A 23,477-nucleotide genomic window follows, 5' to 3' on the forward strand; every position below is an offset into this window, starting at 1 on the left:
TGAACAATAAATTAGATTAAAGTAGTTATTGATGCAGTTTTCTGAAGTTTTTGAGCTTCATTTACCAAGTACAAACCAAGTAAACTACATTTGGAAATAACGCGAAAGTTTTCTTTTTCTTGAACTTGAAAAGATCTGAGTTGCGACTCACTTTTTGGGAGTTTCCCGCGGAATGAAAAACGTGAGTTATTATACAATTATTTATATTGTTGTAACAATTTTGCTTTAATAAAATGCTGACATGAGCCAAGTGATAAAGGATCGATAATTGTAGATTGCAAATTCACAAGCAAAGTGATAAAGAATCGATGAGCCGAAGTTTGGTTTTCGATTACGAAATAATCAATCATTTAATTTCATAAGCTCTATGGGAGCAATGATTAAGCTCATGATTTATGAAACTTGGAAACATTTTCGGTTAATTTGAAAGCTTCAACCGGATCGCTAAAACTTGAAGGTTTTTTGATGACTTGAATTGGTTCGCTGAAACCTTCATTGTTTTAGTGGCTATCTTTGGTTCGATGAGGGCTTAGTTTTTAATAATCATCAATGTAGTCAAAACTCTTGCATAGGTCTTGGTAATTTTTTGTTTGTACTTTTTTCAGTAAAAAGTCACGATAATTATTCACGCTCAAAACAAGACTTTTTGTGGTTTGACTTTTTATTTCTTTCTAAGTTCAGTTTATTACCTTTGTTAAAAGTACGGCAAACTCTACTATCGAACAGCAAAAGTTAAAACGTCACGAAAAGCATGATCGACTTCTAGTTTCAAAAATGGAATTTAATTTTCAGATTTCCCAGCGCCGGAATAACAACTTTACCTTTTGATCCAATTTTCTCAAATTGAGTGTCAAACATAAATCATTTTTAAATGCAGCAAACAGCTTGAAATTCAAACAGCCATATATTTTTTTGAAATTCGAAAAACATTTCTTTATTTCCTTATGTTAATCATGACTCTTTCGTAAATGTATCTGCAGGTTATCTTTTTAGCGAACTATTTAGGCGGTAAAACTTCGAAACACTTGAAGTTGTTTTGATGGCTCGAATTTGCGAGTAGAAAATAGTGTTTTGATAGCTTGATGTGGGTCAGGGGCGGATTTAGGGGGCGGGCTTTTAGAACTTTTTAAGAAATCTATTTTTGGCCGACCGAACCTAAAATTTTTCTAAATACTATTTTTGAGGGGGAGTGCGCGCAAAAAGACGCGATTTTGTCAAAATTTAAAATTTTCCTAAAAGTGCCCAAAAACAGCTTTTTTACCTGTTTTTTTTTGCCTGCGGCGCAGAAAGTTTGGCCAAAACAGCGTCTAATTACTGCTTTGGCAGAGCTCAGAAAATCAATTTGGTCGACTTACAAAAAAGGTCGTAGAATGCCCTCCCCAAGCGTGTATTAATTCTGAGAATTGTTTCTGTATCAAAATATGCATTTCATACAAGCGCGCAAATAAAATTCGTTTTACATTTTTATGCAGCATTGCTTTTGTATGCTGTAAATTACACAAATTAATGTTTCAGTTCAATTTTCTATAGTAATACGGTCTTTTTTGACCGAATCTAGGCTATAATCAAAGTTAGCTTATGAAAAATCCATATTTTCTCCCCTAAATCGATTTGGGGGGAATGTACGGTTGATCTAAATAAGTTTCCGTTTTATTGACGTAGTTGGAATAATTATGGTCATTCCATTCTAGTGGTGGTGTCCCTCATGCTTAAAGGACCGAATGCTTGAAATTAATTTTAGCTTACTTTCAGCCAATCAGAATTGAGTATTCAAAATCTCAAAGTAAATCTTGAAAATCTCCAAGTAAGAAAATAAATCCAGGCCATTAGTGTTAATACTGACCGATTAGTTAACAAGCAGATGAAATTTCAAGACTGAAAACTTCTTATGATTTTGACCTCATTAATCATGATGATATCTTAATAGTATTGCGGTTGTAACCCGCAATTTGTAAATATTTTTGATTATTTTCCACTAATTTATTACATGTTTTGTTAATATTGACTTCGGTTTTGTGAGAAAGCATTTAGCCAATAGAAACGCTTGGCGATTTTGATTGAGTGAAATTTTTCAAGCATTCGGTCCTTCAAGCATGAGAACCCTCCCCCATTCTAGTTACCAAAACTCAGTCTTTTCAACGCTGAGTTAATACTTTTACGAGGAAGTTTCATCTGCTGGGGATGCTTTTATAATGGGAAAGAGCCGAAAATGAAAAAGTTATTTTAAATTCATTAATATTCATTCGAATCTAAAATTAAATGCACATGTTTCTTGAAAATTCAAAATGACTGTCTATACATTCGGCTTGGACCTTAAGAAGGCCTCCTTCAAAAATAAAAGATTGTACCTAACGATTGCCGTTAGCCGTCGCTCCTTGTAAAGTCAGCTCGTACCATGCGTCTATAGAGGAATTGTCATTGCGTTTAAATAATAGATTGTCCTGCTGTTCAGGAATTTTTGTGAAGGGTCTTCATTTAGCAACCAATTTCAATCAAAAATTCTCTTTGAAACTGAACTCTTCTTCCGGCTTGGCGTCAGAAGTCTTCTTCCAGAAATGTGTTCAATTAATATTAGAAAGATTAGTTTAAAACCTACTAAAATCTAACAGAAATTATGTTCAATTGCATTGCTTGGTCTTAAGACTAAAATGACAACTAAAAATTTTGCCAACCGGGGTAAATGTCTAATAGCCTTATTATTTCTCTTTGACAACAATGTCACATGGGCTCTGAAGTTTGAATCCGATTGCAGAAATAACCTGTTCACTTGTGGGATCTTGGTGCCGAAACAGTTCGGAAAACAACTCTTGCACGTGTACTATACTGGAATGTCAGAATCAGCTTGTCATTACAAGGCATCAATGATCAAGGCTGACTCTTATATGTATTGTGCCGAAGGTAATTTCTGCGGACTGATTTTGAGCAAAACTGATGCTACTCACTTCAAGATAGAAGACTTTGACAATGTGAAGATGTGTCAAGTGTATGGGAGGTCGGAGGAAAAATGCAAGTAAGTTTCGAAAGTTAATTGGTTTTCCTTTTTAAACTTATCGATCGAGCAGCATTAAAATACTGTTGACTTGTTTATGAATCGTTTTCCTCTTAGAGATTTCCAGAACTTCAACAATTATGAAAAACGTGGATGCAGTTAGCTTAAGCAAATCTAGGTTTTAGATCTTAAAGATCTGTTCTGATTTCAAATGCGTTTCTGAAGGGATTCGAATCATTTTTCTATGATTCTTAGTGCTTATCAGCAATGTTAGCTATGATAAGTTAAGCGACATTTATTTATCCGCCAAGGAAAGGACCAACCTGATCCATGCGAATTGTTCAGTTATTTACTGAGAAACACTGTTGCATGGTGCGGTGGCCCTTTAAGAAGTCGTTACGTCTCCACCACTCAATCGAAAGATTGGATGTTCGAGGCCCACCGTGCTCGTTGCTTGAGGGCGAGGCAACGTTATTCAGCCCAGAAAAATAGCCAAAAAACTGCACATATATCTTTACCAGGGTTAAATCAGTGGTTCTCCATGAAGAACTGAACAGCTCTTCTGTTAGTCCTTTTCCTTGCCGTTAAATCGTTTTAACCTTTATTAAAACTGACACCTACTTGAAAATGAAACTTTCGGCAATTTGATTACGCCGAGAATTGTTGACTCACCCACATGCATCGGGCACGGACCACGATGGGTCTCCAAACACCACCCTTCCGACTGATAAGCGGAGTCCTTAGCCTCTTCCCCATCTAAAAGGAGTTGTTTAAAGTATATGTTCATATTTTAATCTTTTATCAGAGACGTGGCTGGCCACATAATCCTGACAGGTGGATTACAGTGTCCCAATGTCGACAGCCTATGTCACTGGACCCAGAATTGCGATGACTCAGTCATCGGCGGATTCCAGTGTCGATGCGAACCAAATAAGCCCGACCTGACCGAAATGAAAGGCGCTTGTTTGAATCCAGACATGTGGAGGGTCACAGGACCGAACAGCTTAGGGTTCAAAGCTGTCCACCTTGCCAGCGAAAAAATGACATATGAAGAAGCGAAAGAGTATTGCGAAGGAATGAGAGGTGTTTTGCCGAACTATTCCACTCGAGAAGTGGAACAGGCAGTGAATACAATCCCAACTTCCGAGATGTTAGTGCCCTCTAGCTCTGCGAGATCAAAAAACGTCAATGGCGCTTTGAGTTGTTCTGACTCTCGTTGATAAGAAGGAATTATGACTTAAGGAGTTTTTTCCATGATTTGGCCCTCTCATAAGGTATTTTACAAATGTTTCATCAGTGACGAGAAAAGCAGATCTTAATAATTTTCTCTGACGGATCTCTATTTCTGCCCCCCCCCCCTTTTTGCAGAAGGGGAATTTTTTACTGGGTACAAAATTCACTGATGTTCAACCGTTGAAGTAATTCAATAAAGGGGCGGCAATTCGTTACTAGGTACTAAACGTAGGATATTTAAAGAGATCCAAGAAAATTGAATTTTTCAAATGATGCAATCCAACTTTTAAATTGTGAATACGGCGGTTTTGGCAAAGAAACGCTCATTTCAGTTTTTGCATTCAGGATCATGTTTTCTACTTCATAATAATTTATGGGCTTCGAATTCATTTTTTCCTATCTACTATTGTAATTGACAATAGGGTAGATTTTTGATGACGGCTTCGGACTGAAAATGAAAAATAGCAAAATGGAAGTCATTGTGATAGAAAATCGCGTCAAATGAAATGGTAAAATTGAGTAAAATTTGAATAATTTATTCAGATATACTGGATGGTACTGGCTCGCTTTCTCCGATTCAGTAGAGGAGGGAAGGTGGGTGGACCAGCTCACTGGCAGAGAGGTGAACTTGACTAACTGGGGTCAAGGCGAGCCTAACGGCCTCGAACTTGAAAACCATGTAGGCTATGTGGCGAGTCCCGCTTATAACCAATTCTTTCTGTTCCAGATCCTCGATGCTGCGAAAGAGCATCATCTTATGAACGTTATTTGTTATATGATGTGAAATTTTAATCACAAATTCATCTCGACAATTGAATTCTTACTTTTTGTTTTTCGGTCAGTAATTCAGCCATAAAAAAGCAACCAATAAAAAACAGCATTCCAAATTTTTCAATTGACATTTGATCTTTATGCTTTACATGGTACACGAATTAATATCGACTCGCTAAAACTTTTTTGTGGGGCTAGAGGGTCCTCATTTTTCTGATTCATTTTTTCTTGTTTTCTCAATTATTGTTTTATTGTTCTCTGAAAACGATTTGGAGACGAATGCCAAGATTCACAGATTCCACTTAAAACACCTTTATGGACACAGCTCATGAGACATGATTTGGCAAAACTTCGGTTTTGGTTACGAATCCGATTCTGATCCAGTCCAAATTTGTTCATATAAATGAAGCTAGAATTAATTCCTCAGTGGGCAAAAAGCAATTGGAGGTTTCCAACGAGTGAATTGAATAAAAATTTGACTATTGGGCCATTGATTTATTGACTTCGATTTTTTCGAAGTGGTTGATTGTAGTGAAAAAACATCCCAGTTGATTGTTCTTTGGAAAGAAAGTTTCTAAATCAGAAATGATTGAAAGTGACTGAAGTTTTTGACAAATTGTGATTTTTCGATCAATTTGTGTTCGGTTATTTCTGTTTTGACTATTAGAAAAACCTGTTAAAGCTGAAATCTCTTTAAGTACCCCTCCCCGTTTTATCTAGACTACAGAATAAACATCCCTTTAAAGAATTAAATAAATGGACAACCAACGGCGGATTTTTTTTACCAAGTGGCGAATATTCCCGTTTTTGCTTTGGGGGCGATAGTTTAAAATATCAATTTTGCTGACACGACCACTTGTAGATTGAGAAGGGAATATGGCGTAGTATCTGGACTACCTTAAAGAAAGCTCGTAAGGAATTAAGTGTGCTGTCTTTTTAAAGCTGTCTTCTGGATTCTAAAAAAATTCCACCCTTGTCGATAAAAAGTGGTCAACAATTTTTCGCTCTCAGGCTTATTTTCAGCAATGGTTGTGAGTCAATAACGCCTTATATAGCCAATCTCTATTAAAAAAAAGGGAATAATTTTACGATACTGATCTATTTCTAACGACGAAAACGCTTTTGTATAGCTTTACTTTCTGCTCCGTCCCTCCCCTCCAAGATTACTTTCTGCTCCGTCCCTCCCCTCCAAGATTACTTTCTGCTCCGTCCCTCCCCTCCAAGATTACTTTCTGCTCCGTCCCTCCCCTCCAAGATTACTTTCTGCTCCGTCCCTCCCCTCCAAGATTACTTTCTGCTCCGTCCCTCCCCTCCAAGATTACTTTCTGCTCCGTCCCTCCCCTCCAAGATTACTTTCTGCTCCGTCCCTCCCCTCCAAGATTACTTTCTGCTCCGTCCCTCCCCTCCAAGATTACTTTCTGCTCCGTCCCTCCCCTCCAAGATTACTTTCTGCTCCGTCCCTCCCCTCCAAGATAAAGTTCAACAAAATTTAGAAAACGGTTCTGCTTTCGGAACTATTTGTGCTACTTGTACCAAGACTGAATAGTATTTAACTAAAAATAAACTAAAAATAAGTTTCGAAGAACATGCATTCTAACGGTGCATAGACATTTGTCCTTGACAAATCATTCCGTACAAAAAAATTAATGTTCCTGACAATTTTATCCTAGAATTTGCGAAATTAATTACTTGTGATCTTTAATGCTTTGTTTTTTGTTTTTTTTTGCGTTTGTTTGATCGTTCTATAATTAGATTATATGCGTACCAAATAACCATGGAGAAGTCAAAGCGAGACAAAACTTTCGAGAAAAAAAATTTAAAAGCGCGTTTGTGAAATTTAAAAGCGTGTTTGTGCCAGCGGTTCAGTCACTGGTTTCAAGATCACAAGCTCCGAAGTGCAAATCTCTGTTCCGACAAAAATGATCGTGATTTGGTGAAAATTTGAAATTGAAAAAACCAAAATCGGGCAAGTTAAGGCAAACTTGAAATGGGTTGACTCGATTGGGCCAAAAGAGAAAAGCTTAGTTACATTAATCTTTTTGCCGTTTTCAAAACGGGTTCAGCTAAATTTCGAAAATTTCTAAGAAAAAGTTCGAGTAGAAAACTTATTGAAAATAATTGCTTGAAAAAATAAGCTTAGGAAAATGATTGATTTTGAATCATAGTCTAATGTTGCTGCTGCACTCTCTTTGGAAACTCAGGAGTCGTCAGCCGCAACTCAACTTAGAAAAGAATTTTGTCAAAAATGACAAAAAGGTTTTTTTAAACTGACAATTGTTGCCCAGCAAACCTTTTTTGATCAAAGTTTTGGCGTTTTTCAGTTCACCTTGGAATTTTTTTATTGAGTTTTAGAAATGATAGGTGCTTGGAGTTCACGGGTTAAACGAATTATCTATTCCAAACTTCAACAGCTTTGATGGTTTTCCGACCATCGTTTATAACACCTTTATGACAATTCCAGCTGTCGACGTCGAATCTGGATTTGTGAAGTGCCCCATTTGCCGCCGAGACTCGATCTAAGTAATTTTCCCCAAAGTTTCTCATCTCAGGGCATGTCTTCTAAACAGTTTCAAATGCAGTAGAAACTACAGTTTCTGACAAGAAAGCCGTACTTAGTAGCATTCGGACATGCTCGCGGAACCCTAGATCTAGTTCATAGTTGTTTGTATTCCCAGTTGACTGAATGTGACGCCCGACGCTTTAGAACAGATGAAAATAGCAGTATTTAGTTTGTACATTTTCGGATTTTGAGTTGAACGTTTTTTTTTGTCTGTTATTTCGAAATCAATGGCTACTAGTTTGGGAAATTTTGTGTCGAAACAGATCAAAAAATGAATATAAAATTCTTTTTTCTTGTCTGGAAGCACTGCATAGTGATCAGCATTCCTATCTCTATGCAGTGCTTCCAGACTGATTCGTGAATGTTGCGGTGCGTGCATATCTGAAAGAACACACTAGGGGCTGTTGAAAAGGTTCCATCGCAGAACCAATCGTCAGCGACACTAAGAAGATCAAGTCCTGCAAGAGTGGTGAAAACCAATATTCGCTCCGTATCATTAGGTCCAGAGTGAGAACGAAGGAAGCTCTAGCCACCATGTGTCACTTTCATCAACTCTGGCAGTTCAAAATCAGTTAAAGATTTTGGTTTCTGCATTCTGGGCTGGCTTCCTATAAGCTTTTACTCTGTTAACGGTCCTCTGGTCGCCCGAATATCTGGGGTTTGCTACTGCAGTCTTTTTGTTAAAGTTTCTTTGGACGGACAGAATTGTTTGACGTGGTGGCTCATCTGCAACGACTGCTATTGTTTTAAGAGCTGTTCCGAATTTCCGTTTCTCAATATCGGCTGGAACCGGAAAATGACTAGGATAATATATAAATTTGACGTTCTCTTGAAAAGTGCGCACACGTCCCTTGCATTTAGATAAATTACATCGACACGAGATTGAGGTATCTGTTAAAATTCGATGTTGAAAATATGCATATGCATCATGAACTAGCATTTAATTATTTTTATTTGATAATAAATTTTCCATGTACGCATGAACTCGAAAGCAATAAAAAAGACACTATGATATCTCATGTCTAGGTTTGGCAAAATAATTTTATGTCTAGTTTTGGCAAAGTTATATTCGCTAATTGATGGAAAATTTTATCTGTCAAAAACATTTATATATTTTTAATTGATTTTAAATTTAGTTACTATAGTTGCCAAAAGACACTATTAAAAATTAACCCTCGGCTTTTCACCTTGTTTAAATCAACGTATTATTTCATAATTATGTAAATAAAAAACTTTTATTTCTTTTTTTTTCCTTTCGTTTTATATGCCTTCCAAGTGAATTTAAATCAATATTTTAAATCACAACATTAGGAGAGAATCACCTTAACTTTTTTCCCATATTGTTCATTTAATTTGTAATTGTTAACTTCTAATCCAAATTTTTTTCTCATTCAAACAAAAGTGTGTTCAATGAAAGTTTTTATTTCGTCAAAATTATATATTTTGTGATTCTGTTAAGTTCGATATGACTTCAACAGCTTTGATGGTTTTCCGACCATCGTTTATAACACCTTTATGACAATTCCAGCTGTCGACGTCGAATCTGGATTTGTGAAGTGCCCCATTTGCCGCCGAGACTCGATCTAAGTAATTTTCCCCAAAGTTTCTCATCTCAGGGCATGTCTTCTAAACAGTTTCAAATGCAGTAGAAACTACAGTTTCTGACAAGAAAGCCGTACTTAGTAGCATTCGGACATGCTCGCGGAACCCTAGATCTAGTTCATAGTTGTTTGTATTCCCAGTTGACTGAATGTGACGCCCGACGCTTTAGAACAGATGAAAATAGCAGTATTTAGTTTGTACATTTTCGGATTTTGAGTTGAACGTTTTTTTTTGTCTGTTATTTCGAAATCAATGGCTACTAGTTTGGGAAATTTTGTGTCGAAACAGATCAAAAAATGAATATAAAATTCTTTTTTCTTGTCTGGAAGCACTGCATAGTGATCAGCATTCCTATCTCTATGCAGTGCTTCCAGACTGATTCGTGAATGTTGCGGTGCGTGCATATCTGAAAGAACACACTAGGGGCTGTTGAAAAGGTTCCATCGCAGAACCAATCGTCAGCGACACTAAGAAGATCAAGTCCTGCAAGAGTGGTGAAAACCAATATTCGCTCCGTATCATTAGGTCCAGAGTGAGAACGAAGGAAGCTCTAGCCACCATGTGTCACTTTCATCAACTCTGGCAGTTCAAAATCAGTTAAAGATTTTGGTTTCTGCATTCTGGGCTGGCTTCCTATAAGCTTTTACTCTGTTAACGGTCCTCTGGTCGCCCGAATATCTGGGGTTTGCTACTGCAGTCTTTTTGTTAAAGTTTCTTTGGACGGACAGAATTGTTTGACGTGGTGGCTCATCTGCAACGACTGCTATTGTTTTAAGAGCTGTTCCGAATTTCCGTTTCTCAATATCGGCTGGAACCGGAAAATGACTAGGATAATATATAAATTTGACGTTCTCTTGAAAAGTGCGCACACGTCCCTTGCATTTAGATAAATTACATCGACACGAGATTGAGGTATCTGTTAAAATTCGATGTTGAAAATATGCATATGCATCATGAACTAGCATTTAATTATTTTTATTTGATAATAAATTTTCCATGTACGCATGAACTCGAAAGCAATAAAAAAGACACTATGATATCTCATGTCTAGGTTTGGCAAAATAATTTTATGTCTAGTTTTGGCAAAGTTATATTCGCTAATTGATGGAAAATTTTATCTGTCAAAAACATTTATATATTTTTAATTGATTTTAAATTTAGTTACTATAGTTGCCAAAAGACACTATTAAAAATTAACCCTCGGCTTTTCACCTTGTTTAAATCAACGTATTATTTCATAATTATGTAAATAAAAAACTTTTATTTCTTTTTTTTTCCTTTCGTTTTATATGCCTTCCAAGTGAATTTAAATCAATATTTTAAATCACAACATTAGGAGAGAATCACCTTAACTTTTTTCCCATATTGTTCATTTAATTTGTAATTGTTAACTTCTAATCCAAATTTTTTTCTCATTCAAACAAAAGTGTGTTCAATGAAAGTTTTTATTTCGTCAAAATTATATATTTTGTGATTCTGTTAAGTTCGATATGACTTCAATAAATTTTCGCTTCTTCCTTTTTCTGTAGTGTTTGGTTTGTGTAGGAAACAATAAGTTTGAATTGAATGAATGACTGAATTGATTGGGTCTGGTAGGACAAAGAAAGTATCATTGTGTAATATTGTTTGGCAACGTATTACAAACCATTTGTGAGCAGGCGGCGCTTATTTAAACTACAGCGCAGTCACAGTCAGCTCAAGAATAAGCAAGGAAGGCTACATCGCATATTTGACTCTCGGGAGACCACGTGCAAGTCCACAGCAACCGAAATCATTACTGATGATCAACACAAAGATCAGGACAATTAGGCTCAAGTGGCCCAAGGGACGTCCCAGGATTCTGATGGAAGGAACAACAATTGAAAGTCTCAAAAATGAGAAACTAGACTCAAACATTTATACTTACCTAGATATAATTTTGTAATTAATTTTTTTTTGCTCCAAACCTATAATTATCTATATGTACACATTTTTAACTATGGAAATGAAACCAGAAATAACATTGAAACATCTCTTATTGTCCATGTTTTAAGGCAGTCGATAAAGCAACAGTTATGACCTCTTTAGTTTTCTGTTCCAACTTTCGATACGAAAGTAACGGAATATTTGTGCACGGGGTGGGTTTTTTCATCAGACAAATTTCGACTTCTTAACTAGCCGTTTTTGTCAAAATTTTGTCAAAGTATTGTTGTCCTGAGCCTAAGTTTGAAAAAATATTTCACCTGTGATTTTTTTCGTAAAAATGTGGGGATCTAACGATTGCCCTTTTGGTCAATTTGGGACAATTAACGTGCGATATATTTCGCGCTATTAACGCGTAAGTGGAGATTTAGTTCGTCTTGGAAATCGTTCCAAATTGGTTGAAGAAAGCTTATTTGCCATAATCGATTTGTTACAAGGAGCGAAATCTATGCTTTTGTACTTTACATGGCGTGTGGGGTGATTTCATCGATCCCAAATACTGGTCAGTAATTGGGATTCCATTAATCCCAAAAACTGATCTATTCTAGTAAGTTTCAATTCTAGTGAAATCAAATCATGTATTTAAAAGATATAATTTTAAAGGTTACTACACATATAAATATATGTAAAGGGTAAAAAGGGAATCCGCAAACAAAATGCGGATTCCACTTACAAGTTGCGGATTCCACTTACAATTTGCGAATTCCACTTACAGTTGCGGATTCCGCAACAGCTCAGTTTAACAATACAAATGTTTTAGCATTTGTTTGTGAATTCCACAAACTGTTCTGGATTCCGCAAATAAAATTGCGGATTCCGCATTTTTGCCTATTCTTCGAGCAATTTTGAGCGGTACAACGATTTAGGTATTTGTTTATGGAATCCAAAACAGCATAGAAGATTTAAAAAAAGTCGCAATATCGCGGATTCCGCGACAAATCTGATTTTAGCCTGTTGCGGATTCCTCCTACAATGCAGAGAATGCACAGTTTGGCCTCGTAATGTCAGAAATTTCTTTTTCATTTTGCTTTATTACATTTAATTTTTTAAATATTTTGTTCTGCTCCAAAAAGCCTAGGAGGCAGTCGGAACAATCAGGGCTTCGTTTTGATCCGAGCAGTCTTATTCCGACTTGCGTAACGAAAGTAACGTAATATTTGTGCAAGGAGTGGCTTTTTTTTCTTCAGACAAATTTCGAGTTTTTAACTAGCAATTTTTTACTGAATTTTTTTTATATAATTTGAAAAATATTGTTTTCCTCATTTTATTTTTGAAAATATTTTTCACTTGGATTGTTTTTCAAAAAGTTATGATGGTTTAAAGATTTTATTTTGGCCAAGTTGGGACAATTAACGCGCGATATATTCGCGCTATTAACCCTTAAGCGGAGATTTATTCCGTCAAAGAAATCTTTCCAAATTGGTTCAAGGTAGCTTATATGCCAAAAATGATTTGTTAACAGTAGCAAAGTCTATCACTTTGTACTTAAATTGGCGTGTGGTGGGATGTTTTTACAAAAAAATTCCAAAAAAAAAAATATTTTATTTTTTACATTTAAATTTTTCATGTTAATACTGCTCCATAGACCTTAAAAGGCAGTCGAAACATTCAAGGCTTTGCCTTGATACGAGCAGTTTTGTTTCATTTATGGGAAGACGCAATAATATAATGCTTGTCGAACCTACAATTACATTGAACTGGGAAGAACAAAGGCAAAAAAAAATTCAGCGACAGCTGCACAACAGTAGTTCACGACTCCAGAACTCTAAAGATGGAAATTTTCACGAAAGCCGGGATCCTTTGATCCAATGGCAACCAAAATTTTAGAATTTTTTAATGCCCTGCCAGAAGACAAATCAAATTTCAAAAACGATTAAACAAACCGAAATTTGAGAATTATGTACCTTCAAATTCAACTTAAGCCTATTTACATAAAATTGAATTCGTTTTTTTTTCGAACCTGAAAAGCTGTATTGATCAACAGTCTGTCTAAAAAAAGAGGCGAGTTGTAGTATTGCGAATACCACACTAACATTAACGATAATGACCAAACTGTTTGCTCTAGATTAAGAACGAGAAAAGGGGCTATTTTTTTCTCACAAGCTTGTTGGCATGTCAGTATAAATCGATGCCCTAAAAATGCCTCGAGTACTAGAATCAATTGTTTAGTTACTGTTTTTTTTTGCCGTGATAAATGAATTAAGTTTTTCAACTTTGAAAATATGAAATTATCTGGGGTTTGCTACTGCAGTCTTTTTGTTAATGTTTCTTTGGACGGACAGAATTGTTTTACGTGGTGGCTTATCTGCATCGACTGCAATTGTTTTAAGAGCTGTTCTGAGTTTCCTTTTCTCAATATCGGCCGGATCCCGAAAATGACTACGATAATTTATAATAGTGACGTTCTCTTGGAAAGTGCGCACACGTCCCTTGCATTTAGATAAATTACATCGACACGAGATCGAGGTATCTGTTAAAATTCGAGGTTTAAAAAATGCATGTGCATCATGAACTAGCTTTTAGTTGTTTTTATTTGATATTAAATTTTCCATGTACGCATGAACTCAAAAGCAATAAAAAAACACTTTGATATCTTATGTCTAGGTTTGGCAAATTAATTTTATGTCTAAGTTCCGCAAAATTGAATTCGCTAATTGATGGAAATTTTTATCTGTCAAAAACATTTATATGTTTTTAACTTTTTTAAATTTAGTTAATATAGTGCCAAAAGACACTAATAAAAAGTAGCCCTCGGCTTTTCACCTTATTTAAATCAACTAATTTTTTCATAATTATGTATATAAAAACTTTTATTTCGTTTTTTCCCTTTCGTTTTATATGCCTTCTAAGTGAATTTAAATCAATTTTTTTAATCACAACGTTAGGAGAGAATAGATCACCTTAACTTTTTTCCCGTATTGTTCAATTAATTTGTAATTGTTGACTTCTAAACAAATTTTTTTTCTCATTCAAACAAAAGTATATTCAATGAAAGTTTTTATTACGTCAAAATTATATATTTTGTAATTCTGTTAAGTTCGATATGACTTCAATAAAATTTTGCTTCTTATTTTTTTTGTAGTGTTAGGAAAAAATAAGTTTGAATTGAATGAATGACTGAATTGATTGGGTCTGGTAAGACAAAGAAAGTATCATTGTGTAATTTTGTTTGGCAACGTAATACAAACCATTTGTGAGCAGGCGGCGCTTATTTAAACTACAGCGCAGTCACAGCTCAAGAATAAGCAAGGAAGGCTCCATCGCATATTTGACTCTCGGGAGACGACGTGCAAACCCACAGCAACACGAAATCAATACTGATGATCAACACAAAGATCAGGACAATTAGGATCAAGTGGCCCAAGTGACGTCCCATGATTCTGATGGAAGGAACAACAATTGAAAGTCTCAAAAATGAGAAACTAGACTCAAACATTTATACTAATTTAAGATACAATTTTGTAATTAATTTTTTTGCTCTAAACCTATAATTATCTATATGTACACATTTTTAGCTATGGAGGAGAAACCAGAAATAACATTGAAACATCTCTTAATGTCCATGTTCTAAGGCAGTCGATACAGCAACAATTATGACCTCTTTAGTTTTCTGTTCCAACTTTTGATACGAAAATAACGGAATATTTGTGCACGGGGTGTATTTTTTCATCAGACAAATTTCGACTTCTTAACTAGCCATTTTTGTCAAAATTTTATTATATCAATCGAAAGGTATTGTTGTCCTGAGCCTAAATTTGAAAAATTATTTCACCTGTGATTTTTTTTGTAAAGTTTTGGGGATTTAACGATTGCCCTTTTGGTCAATTTGGGACAATTAACGCGCGATATATTTCGCGCTATTAACGCGTAAGCGGAGATTTAATTCGTCTTAGAAGTTGTTCCAAATTGGTTAAAGAAAGCTTATTTGCCATAATTGATTTGTTACAAGGATCAAAACTTCAGTGGATTCCGCATACATATACCTATAACGTAAACTTTGTCGTCACATTTGTTTTGTTGCGGATTCCGCAACAAGCAAATATAGCTAGTTGTACTGGGTTCCGCTATTTTGAGTGGATTCCGCGAAATGTAAGCGGAATTCGCAAATGTAAGTGGATTCTTCAAACTGTAAGTGGATTCCGAAGTTTGTTCAATACTGAACTTGCATTTGAACAATGTAAAGCTGAGCTGGAATTCTTATGTCTAGCAATGCCGAGTTTAAAAGCGAAGACTTAACCATTGTCAGCGGAATCCACGAACAGGTCTTAAATCATTGGTTACCTAAGTCGATGGATGTCATCTTTTAGTATTTTGGAGACACAACACCAAAAATTTCAATATTTGGAGTCATTGAGTTGAGAGTGTATGGAACACACATCATATCGACAAATTAGGTCAGTATTTGGGATTGCCTCAATCCCAAACACTGATTTTGGAAGCATAACACCGAATAAATGCAGTAATTGTAGTCATTGGGTTGAGAGTGTATGAAAACACAACACACAGCATATCGCCAAATTAGGTCAGTATTTGGGATTCCATCGATCCCAAATACTGGTCAGTATTTGGGATTGATGGAATCCCAAAAACTGGAAAAATGTGGTATAAATTTGGAATATATCCATTATTTGGAGTCATTGGGTTGAGAGTGATTAGAAACCCAACGCATAGCAAATCGTCAAATTAGTTCAGTAATTAGGATTCCATCGATCCCAAATACTGGTCAGTAATTGGGATTCCATTAATACCAAACACCAATCTATTCTAGTAAATTTCTTTTTTAGTGAAATCAAATCATGTATCTAAAAGATATAATTTTAAAAGCTACTACACATATAAATATATGTAAAGGGAATCCGCAAACAAAATGCGGATTCCACTTACAATTTGCAGATTCCATTTACAGTTGTGGATTCCGCAACAGCTCAATCTAATGATACAAATGTTTTATCATTTGTTTGTGGATTCCACAAATTAATCTGGATTCCGCAAATACAATTGAGGATTCCGCAAATTCGCCTATTTTTCGAGCGATTTTGAGGGTAACAACCATTTAGTATTTGTTTGTGGAATCCAAAACAGAATATCAAAAAAGAAGTAGCAATGTTGCGGATTTCGCGACAAATCTGATTTTTAACTGTTGCGGATTCCGCTTACAATGCAGAGAATGCACAGTTTGGCCTCGTAATGTCAGAAATTTTTTTTTATTTTGCTTTATTACATTTGATTTTTAAAATCTTTTGCACTGCTCCAAAAAACATTAGAAAGCAGTCGGAACATTCAGGGCTTCGCCTTGATACGAGCAGTCTTGTTCCGACTTGCGTAACGAAAGTAACGGAATATTTGTGCACGGGGTGGCTTTTTTTTCTTCAGACAAATTTCGACTTTTTAAGAAGCAATTTTTGACTGAATTTTCTTATATCATTGGAAAGTTATTGTTTTCCTCAGCTTAAATTTGAATAGATTTTTCACTTCGGATCATTTTTCAAAAAGTTATGGGGGTGTAAAGATTTTATTTTGGCCAATTTGGGACAATTAACGCTCGATCTATTTCGCGCTATTAATGCGTAAGCGGAGATTTATTCCGTCATAGAAATCGTTCCAAATTAGTTCAAGGAAGCTTATATGCCATAATTGATTTGTAATAGGAGCAAAATCTATCACTTTGTACTTAATATGGCGTGTGGGAGGATGTTTTTACAAAAACTCCCAAATTAAAAAAAAATAATTTTATTTTTTAAATTTAAATTTTTCATGTCTTCACTGCTCCATAGACCTTAAAAGGCAGTCGGAACATTCAAGGCTTCGCGTTGATAGCAGCAGTCTTGTTTAATTTGTAGGAAGACGCAATACTATGATGCTTGTCGAACCTACAATTACATTGAACAGGGAAGAACAAAGGCAAAAGACAAATTCAGCGACACAGCTGCACAACAGAAGTTCACGACTCCAGAACTCTAAAGGTGGAAATTTTCACGAAAGCCGGCATCCTTTGATCCAATGGCAACCAAAATTTTAGAATTTTTTAATGCCCTGCCAGAAGACAAATCACATTTCAAAAACGATTAAACGAACCGAAATTTAAGAATTATGTACCTTCAAATTCAACTTAAGCCTATTTACATAAAATTGAATTCGTTTTTTTTTTCGAACCTGAAAAGCTGTATTGATCAACAGTCTGTCTAAAAAAGAGGCGAGTTGTAGTATTGCGAATACCACACTAACATTAACGATAATGACCAAACTGTTTGCTCTAGATTAAGAACGAGAAAAGGGGCTATTTTTTTCTCACAAGCTTGTTGGCATGTCAGTATAAATCGATGCCCTAAAAATGCCTCGAGTACTAGAATCAATTGTTTAGTAACTGTTTTTCTTTTTGCCGTGATAAATGAATTAAGTTTTCCAACTTTGAAAATATGAAATTATCTGGGGTTTGCTACTGCAGTCTTTTTGTTAATGTTTCTTTGGACGGACAGAATTCTTTTACGTGGTGGCTTATCTGCATCGACTGCAATTGTTTTAAGAGCTGTTCTGAGTTTCCTTTTCTCAATATCGGCCGGATCCCGAAAATGACTACGATAATTTATAATAGTGACGTTCTCTTGGAAAGTGCGCACACGTCCCTTGCATTTAGATAAATTACATCGACACGAGATCGAGGTATCTGTTAAAATTCGAGGTTTAAAAAATGCATGTGCATCATGAACTAGCTTTTAGTTGTTTTTATTTGACCAAAAATTTATAATACCAATCAAAAGGTAATGTTGTTTTAAGCTTAAAATTTGAAAAGATATTTCACCTGTGATCATTTTTCATAATGTTATGGGGGTTTAACGATTGCCATTTTGGCCAATTTGAGACAACTAACGCACGATATATTTCGCGCTAGGAACGCGTAAGCGGAGATTTAAACCGTCTTAGAAATCGTTCCAAATTGGTTGAATCAAGCTTGTTTGCCAAAATTGCCCTGTTACAATGGTTGAAGTGTATTTTTTTGTACTCTATATGGCGTGTGGGGTGATAAGTTCATTTAAAAAATTCAACGTTTAGAAAAGAAAATTTTCATTTTATTTTATTACATTTAACTTTTTTATGTTATTACTGCTCCATAAACCTTAAAAGGCAGTCAGAACATTCAGCCATTCCCCCTGATACGAGCAGTCTTGTTCGCCTTAGCTATCTATCAATTTTGTTTCCCGTCGCGTCGTACTAGATCTACAGGCTCTGTGTTTCGCGATGCACGGCTTTGCTGCTGTGGGTACGCTAAATTTAACCATACTGCTCGTATCAGGGCGAAGCATTGAATGTTTCGACTGCCTTTTAAAGTTTTATGGTGCAGTAATAACATAAAAAATAATTGTAATAAAATAAAAGAACAATTTTTTGTCTAAAATTTGAAAATTGTTTATGAAAATCATCCCCCCACACGCCATATGAAGTACAAAAAGATAGATTTAGCTCCTTGTAACAAATCAATTATGGCAAATAAGCTTCTTTCAACCAATTTGGAACGATTTTAAGACGGATTATTTCTCCGCTTACGCGTTAATAGCGCGAAATATATCGCGCGTTAATTGTCCCAAATTGACCAAAATGGCAATCGTTAAATCCCCGCATTTTTACGAAAAATGATCACAGGTAAAATATCTTTTCAAATTCAAGCTCAAGATAACAATACCTTTCGAATTATATTTTAGAAGTTCCGTCAAAAAAGGCTAGTTAGAAAGCCGAAATTTGTCTGAAGAATAAAACCCACCCCGAGCACAAATATTCCGTTACTTTCGTATCGAAAGTCGGAACAATAAACTCCCCCTAATTATTAGTACAATTGAAACAGTTGCTTAAACATACTCTCTTTGGTAACTATTACTTTAAACAACAAAGCAGAGCGAAAAGGTGCATGATAACATCTGAGGCTTTATACTTCAATTTATGTTACCAAGAGAGACCAGGCACGCATAATGACTGAGCCCTTGTTTCTCTTAGTAGGCTATCAAAGTTTCTTCCAGGCTTAAACACTCATGACATCATCGATGCTGAAGTGATACTGCTCAGTTGCTGGGATTTTGTCATCTTAAGACCTCAAAATGAACTCATAAAAAACTAACAAGAGATTTTAAATTTTGACACTGATTAATTTTGGTTTAAAATACTTTATAAGTTAACAATCATAGAGGAGTTGAAGATTGTGGTTTAGATTCCAGATACAGATCAATTTAAAAGTGATTATGTCGCTCGGTGAATTACTAAAAGGCCGTTTTTATACTGGCACGCTCGTATCTAAACGAGTACCCAATCTTCGTCTGTGCACACCCAGATTTTGTCGAACCAATCGACAAAATCATCTTCGAACATGAATGTGATAGCTTCTGCAGTCTCCAGCTTAAAACCCAAAACTGTTCTCTGCTTGTCATTCATGAAAAAGATCGCTTTTGTCTTCTCCTGCAGAGAGAAGAAAAATTGTTTATTGTCCTGATAAAAATCTCGTATTTTGAGTACCCATTTTGGGGGTATGAAATTTACATGCCAAGGTTTTATTTCGTACGCTTCCCACCTAAGAATTGTTCAATACTGCTCGTAAGCTCGTAGAATTTCAATTTCGGAACCCTTGGGGTGCACTAAGCGCTTTTTTTCATTGCGAAAACGCGTCACCATTGGAGAACTTGTTTTTCCCGTATCTGAAAGACGCTGTAGAAAATTGTTTATTTTTTCCGAGCTCCCTGGGTCCAAAACTTCACACGCCTCGACTTTGGTTTTATCCAGTAGGGCTTCAAAGACCCGGAAGTGGTCCAATGAAGCCCCGTGTAGATCTCCGTATGACCCAATCATATTCGCGAAAGCCATTTCGAAGTACTGAAACCAAAAAGGTCCAGCCTTGGTTTCCGATGTAAAGTTCCAGTTCCTTTTTAACTAGCTATTTTTGACGAAATTTTATAAATATCATTCAAAAGGTATTGTTGTCCTGAGCTCAAATTTGAAAAGATATTTCACTTGAGATCATTTTTCGTAAAATTACGCGGGTTTAAAGATTGCTTTTTGAAAAAATGTTCATTTGGTTTCATTTGATTCTAATTTTTAATGTTATTACTGCTCCATAAACCTTAAAAAGTAGTCGGAAAGTTCAAAGCTTCGCCCTGATATGAGCAGTCTTGTTTTGTTTCAGGCACAAACATAATTTTTCAAGTTTGAATTATCTTCTCTCTTTGTGCCCTTACTTAACATGTTCTGCATAAAAAGTTTTGATGGATTTCAATAAACATGAATCGGAAGGAACTTTAGCGGAGTAGCAGAAGGGTATTTACTCATTTCTTTTAAGAGTTTGTGTTGTCTAAGTTTTTGTTCTGACTTTCGATACGAAAGTAACGGAATATTTGTGCTCGCGGTGGGTTTTTTTTCAGACAAATTTCGACTTTTTAACTAACCATTTTTGACCAAAAATTTATAATACCAATCAAAAGGTAATGTTGTTTTAAGCTTAAAATTTGAAAAGATATTTCACCTGTGATCATTTTTTGTAATGTTTTGGGGGTTTAACGATTGCCATTTTGGCCAATTTGGGACAATTAACGCGCGATATATTTCGCGCTAGGAACGCGTAAGCGGGGATTTAAACCGTCTTAGAAACTGTTCCAAATTGGTTGAATCAAGTTTGTTTGCCATAGTTGCCCTGTTACAATGGTTGAAGTGTTTTTTTTGTACTCTATATGGCTTGTGGGATGATAATTTCATTTCAAAAATTCAACGTTTAGAAAAAAAAATTTTCATTTTATTTTATTACATTTAACTTTTTTATGTTATTACTGCTCCATAAACCTTAAAAGGCAGTCAGAACTCTCAGGCCTTCGCCCTGATACGAGCAGTCTTGTTCGCCTTAGCTATCTATCAATTTTGTTTCCCGTCGCGTAGTACTAGATCTGCAGGCTCTGTGTTTCGCGATGCACAGCTTTGCTGCTGTGGGTACGCTAAATTTAACAATACTGCTCGTATCAGGTCAAAGCCCTGAATGTTTCGACTGCCTTTTAAGGTTTTATGGTGCAGTAAGAACAAAAAAATAATTGTAATAAAAGAAAAGAACAATTTTTTTTCTAAAATTTGAAAATTGTTTATGAAAATCGTCCCCCCACACGCCATATGAAGTACAGAAAGATAGATTTAGCGCCTTGTAACAAATCAATTACGGCAAATAAGCTTCTTTCAACCAATTTGGAACAATTTTAAGACGGATTAATTCTCCGCTTACGCGTTAAAAGCAAATTGAATAAAATGGCAATCGTTAAATCCCCACAACTTTACGAAAAAGGATCACAGGTTAAATATCTTTTCAAATTCAAGCTCAGGATAACAATACCTTTCAAATTATATGAAATGGTTCCGTCAAAAAGGCTAGTTAGAAAGTCGAAATTTGTCTGAAGAAAAAAAAACCCACCCCGAGCACAAATATTCCGTTACTTTCGTATTGAAAGTCGGAACAATAGACTCCCCCTAATTAATAGTACAATGGAAACAGTTGCTTAAACATACTCTCTTTGGTAACTATTACTTTAAGCAACAAAGCAGAGCGAAAAGGTGCATGATAACATCTGAGGCTTTATACTTCAATCTATGTTACCACCCGAGTCGAGACTTTTCACCTAATTTCAAGCAAGATTTGAGCGGTTTGAGCGGTTTTTTTAGACAATTAAGCTCAAAGTCTTGCTTCAAAATGAGCGATTTGAGCGGTTTTTGAACGGTTTTATCTAAAAAAACCGCTCAAAAACCGCGCAAGATTTGAACGGTTTTGAGTGGTTTATCTAAAAAAACCGCTCAAAAACCGCTTTGAGCGGTTTTTGAGCGGTTTTTTTAGATAAACCGCTCAAAACCGGTCAAATCTTGCGCGGTTTTTGAGCGGTTTTCTTAAATAAACCGTTCAAAAACCGCTCAAACCGCTCATTTTGAAGCAAGATTTTGAGCGCAATTGTCTAAAAAAACCGCTCAAACCGCTCAAATCTTGCGCGCTTTTTGAGTGTTTTGAACGGTTTTTTTAGATAAACCGTTCAAAAACCGCTCGAACCGCTCATTTTCAAGCAAGATTTTGAGCGTAATTGTCTAGAAAAACCGCTCAAATCTTACATTTTTTCCAGTGGTTATTTTGCTCGAGAATTTGAAGAAAGTCGCTCACATTGTTTTTGGTCAAGACATCGAAAAAAAATATTGCTTGATTTGAGAACGGTTAAGCACTTTTTTCAAATTGTAGATAGTACTTCAACTACATCTTGGCGTGGGTTGACTAAAAATGTTTATCCTACAATTTCCATATATGAAAAAAGGCTTGTCCTACAATTTTTTACATTTTCATAGACTCAGAAAATTGTTTAGAAAAACTCTAGGATAAGCGTTTTTTCAGATATAGAAATTGTAGAAAAAACATTTTTTCATATATGGAAATTGTAGGATAAACTTTTTTTTTCATATATGGAAAATGTAGGATAAACATTTTTTTCATAAATGGAAATTGTAATATTAGCATTTTATCATAAATGGAAGTTGTAAGACAAGCATTTTTTCTTATATGGAAATTGTACGATAAGCATTTTTTCATATATGGAAACTGTAAGACAAGCATTTTTTGGAAACTCAAATGAGGCTCAATTAGCGTTTAAACTTACCCATAAGACGTGCAATTCGTTTCTGATGAGCAAGGTGTTTTAAATTGAGCAAAAGCACTCTTAATTACTTTAAATTTGGTTAAAAACAAGTTTTAACATTATTCTGAACATCTTGCCTTTTATGAAAAAATGGTTATCATACAATTTTCATATATGCAAATTGTATGATAACTATTTTTTTTAGCTATAAATTAAATTTTCGTTTTTGATGAGCATTGTCCTTTAAATTGAGCAAAAGCACTCTTAAATAATTTAAATTTGTTTATAAATAAGTTTGAACAACTTCTGAAAAATATGGAAATTGTATGATAACCATTTTTTTCCAAAAAAGAACAAAAGTAGTTATTTTTCATCACCAGAGTGTTGTATTTGGTTCAAATAGCCGGAGAAACTAGATTGAATCTTTTTTCAATGGTTTTTTGAAATTGTATGAAAATTGTATGATTAGCATTTTTCCATACATTTGATGCAATCAATTGTATGATAAGCTTTTTCGGTGTGGGGAAATTTAAAATAAGCATTTTCGGTTTATGGATGTCAACCCGGGGTCACATTACCTTTCCAGGCCTTTTTGTTGGTTTTAATCGGTTTTCTTTATAAGACCGCTCAAAAACCGCTCAAAGACCGCTCAAAAACCGCTCAAATCTTGCTTGAAAAACCGTTCAAAAATCACCGCAACAAAAAATGAGCGGTTTTTGAGCGGTTTTTTAAGCAA

At 35.3% G+C, this 23,477-nt stretch overlaps 1 protein-coding gene across 1 annotated transcript; it reads left to right on the top strand.

The window, feature by feature from the left end:
• The first annotated feature begins 2,499 nt into the window (after positions 1-2,499).
• Positions 2,500-5,006, top strand: LOC134839714 (uncharacterized). Its single transcript, XM_063855336.1, has 3 exons — positions 2,500-3,010; positions 3,795-4,139; positions 4,766-5,006. The coding sequence occupies exons 1-3, from the start codon at positions 2,649-2,651 to the stop codon at positions 5,004-5,006; spliced, it is 948 nt and encodes a 315-aa protein (XP_063711406.1). The 5' UTR covers positions 2,500-2,648.
• The last annotated feature ends 18,471 nt before the right edge of the window (positions 5,007-23,477 follow it).

Source organism: Symsagittifera roscoffensis, chromosome 2 (assembly GCF_963678635.1).
Source record: "Symsagittifera roscoffensis chromosome 2, txSymRosc1.1, whole genome shotgun sequence".
NCBI lineage: Eukaryota > Metazoa > Xenacoelomorpha > Acoela > Convolutidae > Symsagittifera > Symsagittifera roscoffensis.

What these genes read in the sequence shown, in the direction of transcription:
- LOC134839714 (XM_063855336.1), top strand. Translation starts at nt 2,649, where the DNA reads ATGACAACTAAAAATTTTGCCAACCGGGGTAAATGTCTAATAGCCTTA. An exon ending in AGGTCGGAGGAAAAATGCAA is followed by an intron (nt 3,011 to 3,794) that starts GTAAGTTTCGAA and finishes ATCTTTTATCAG; the next exon opens with AGACGTGGCTGGCCACATAA. An exon ending in ACAATCCCAACTTCCGAGAT is followed by an intron (nt 4,140 to 4,765) that starts GTTAGTGCCCTC and finishes TAATTTATTCAG; the next exon opens with ATATACTGGATGGTACTGGC.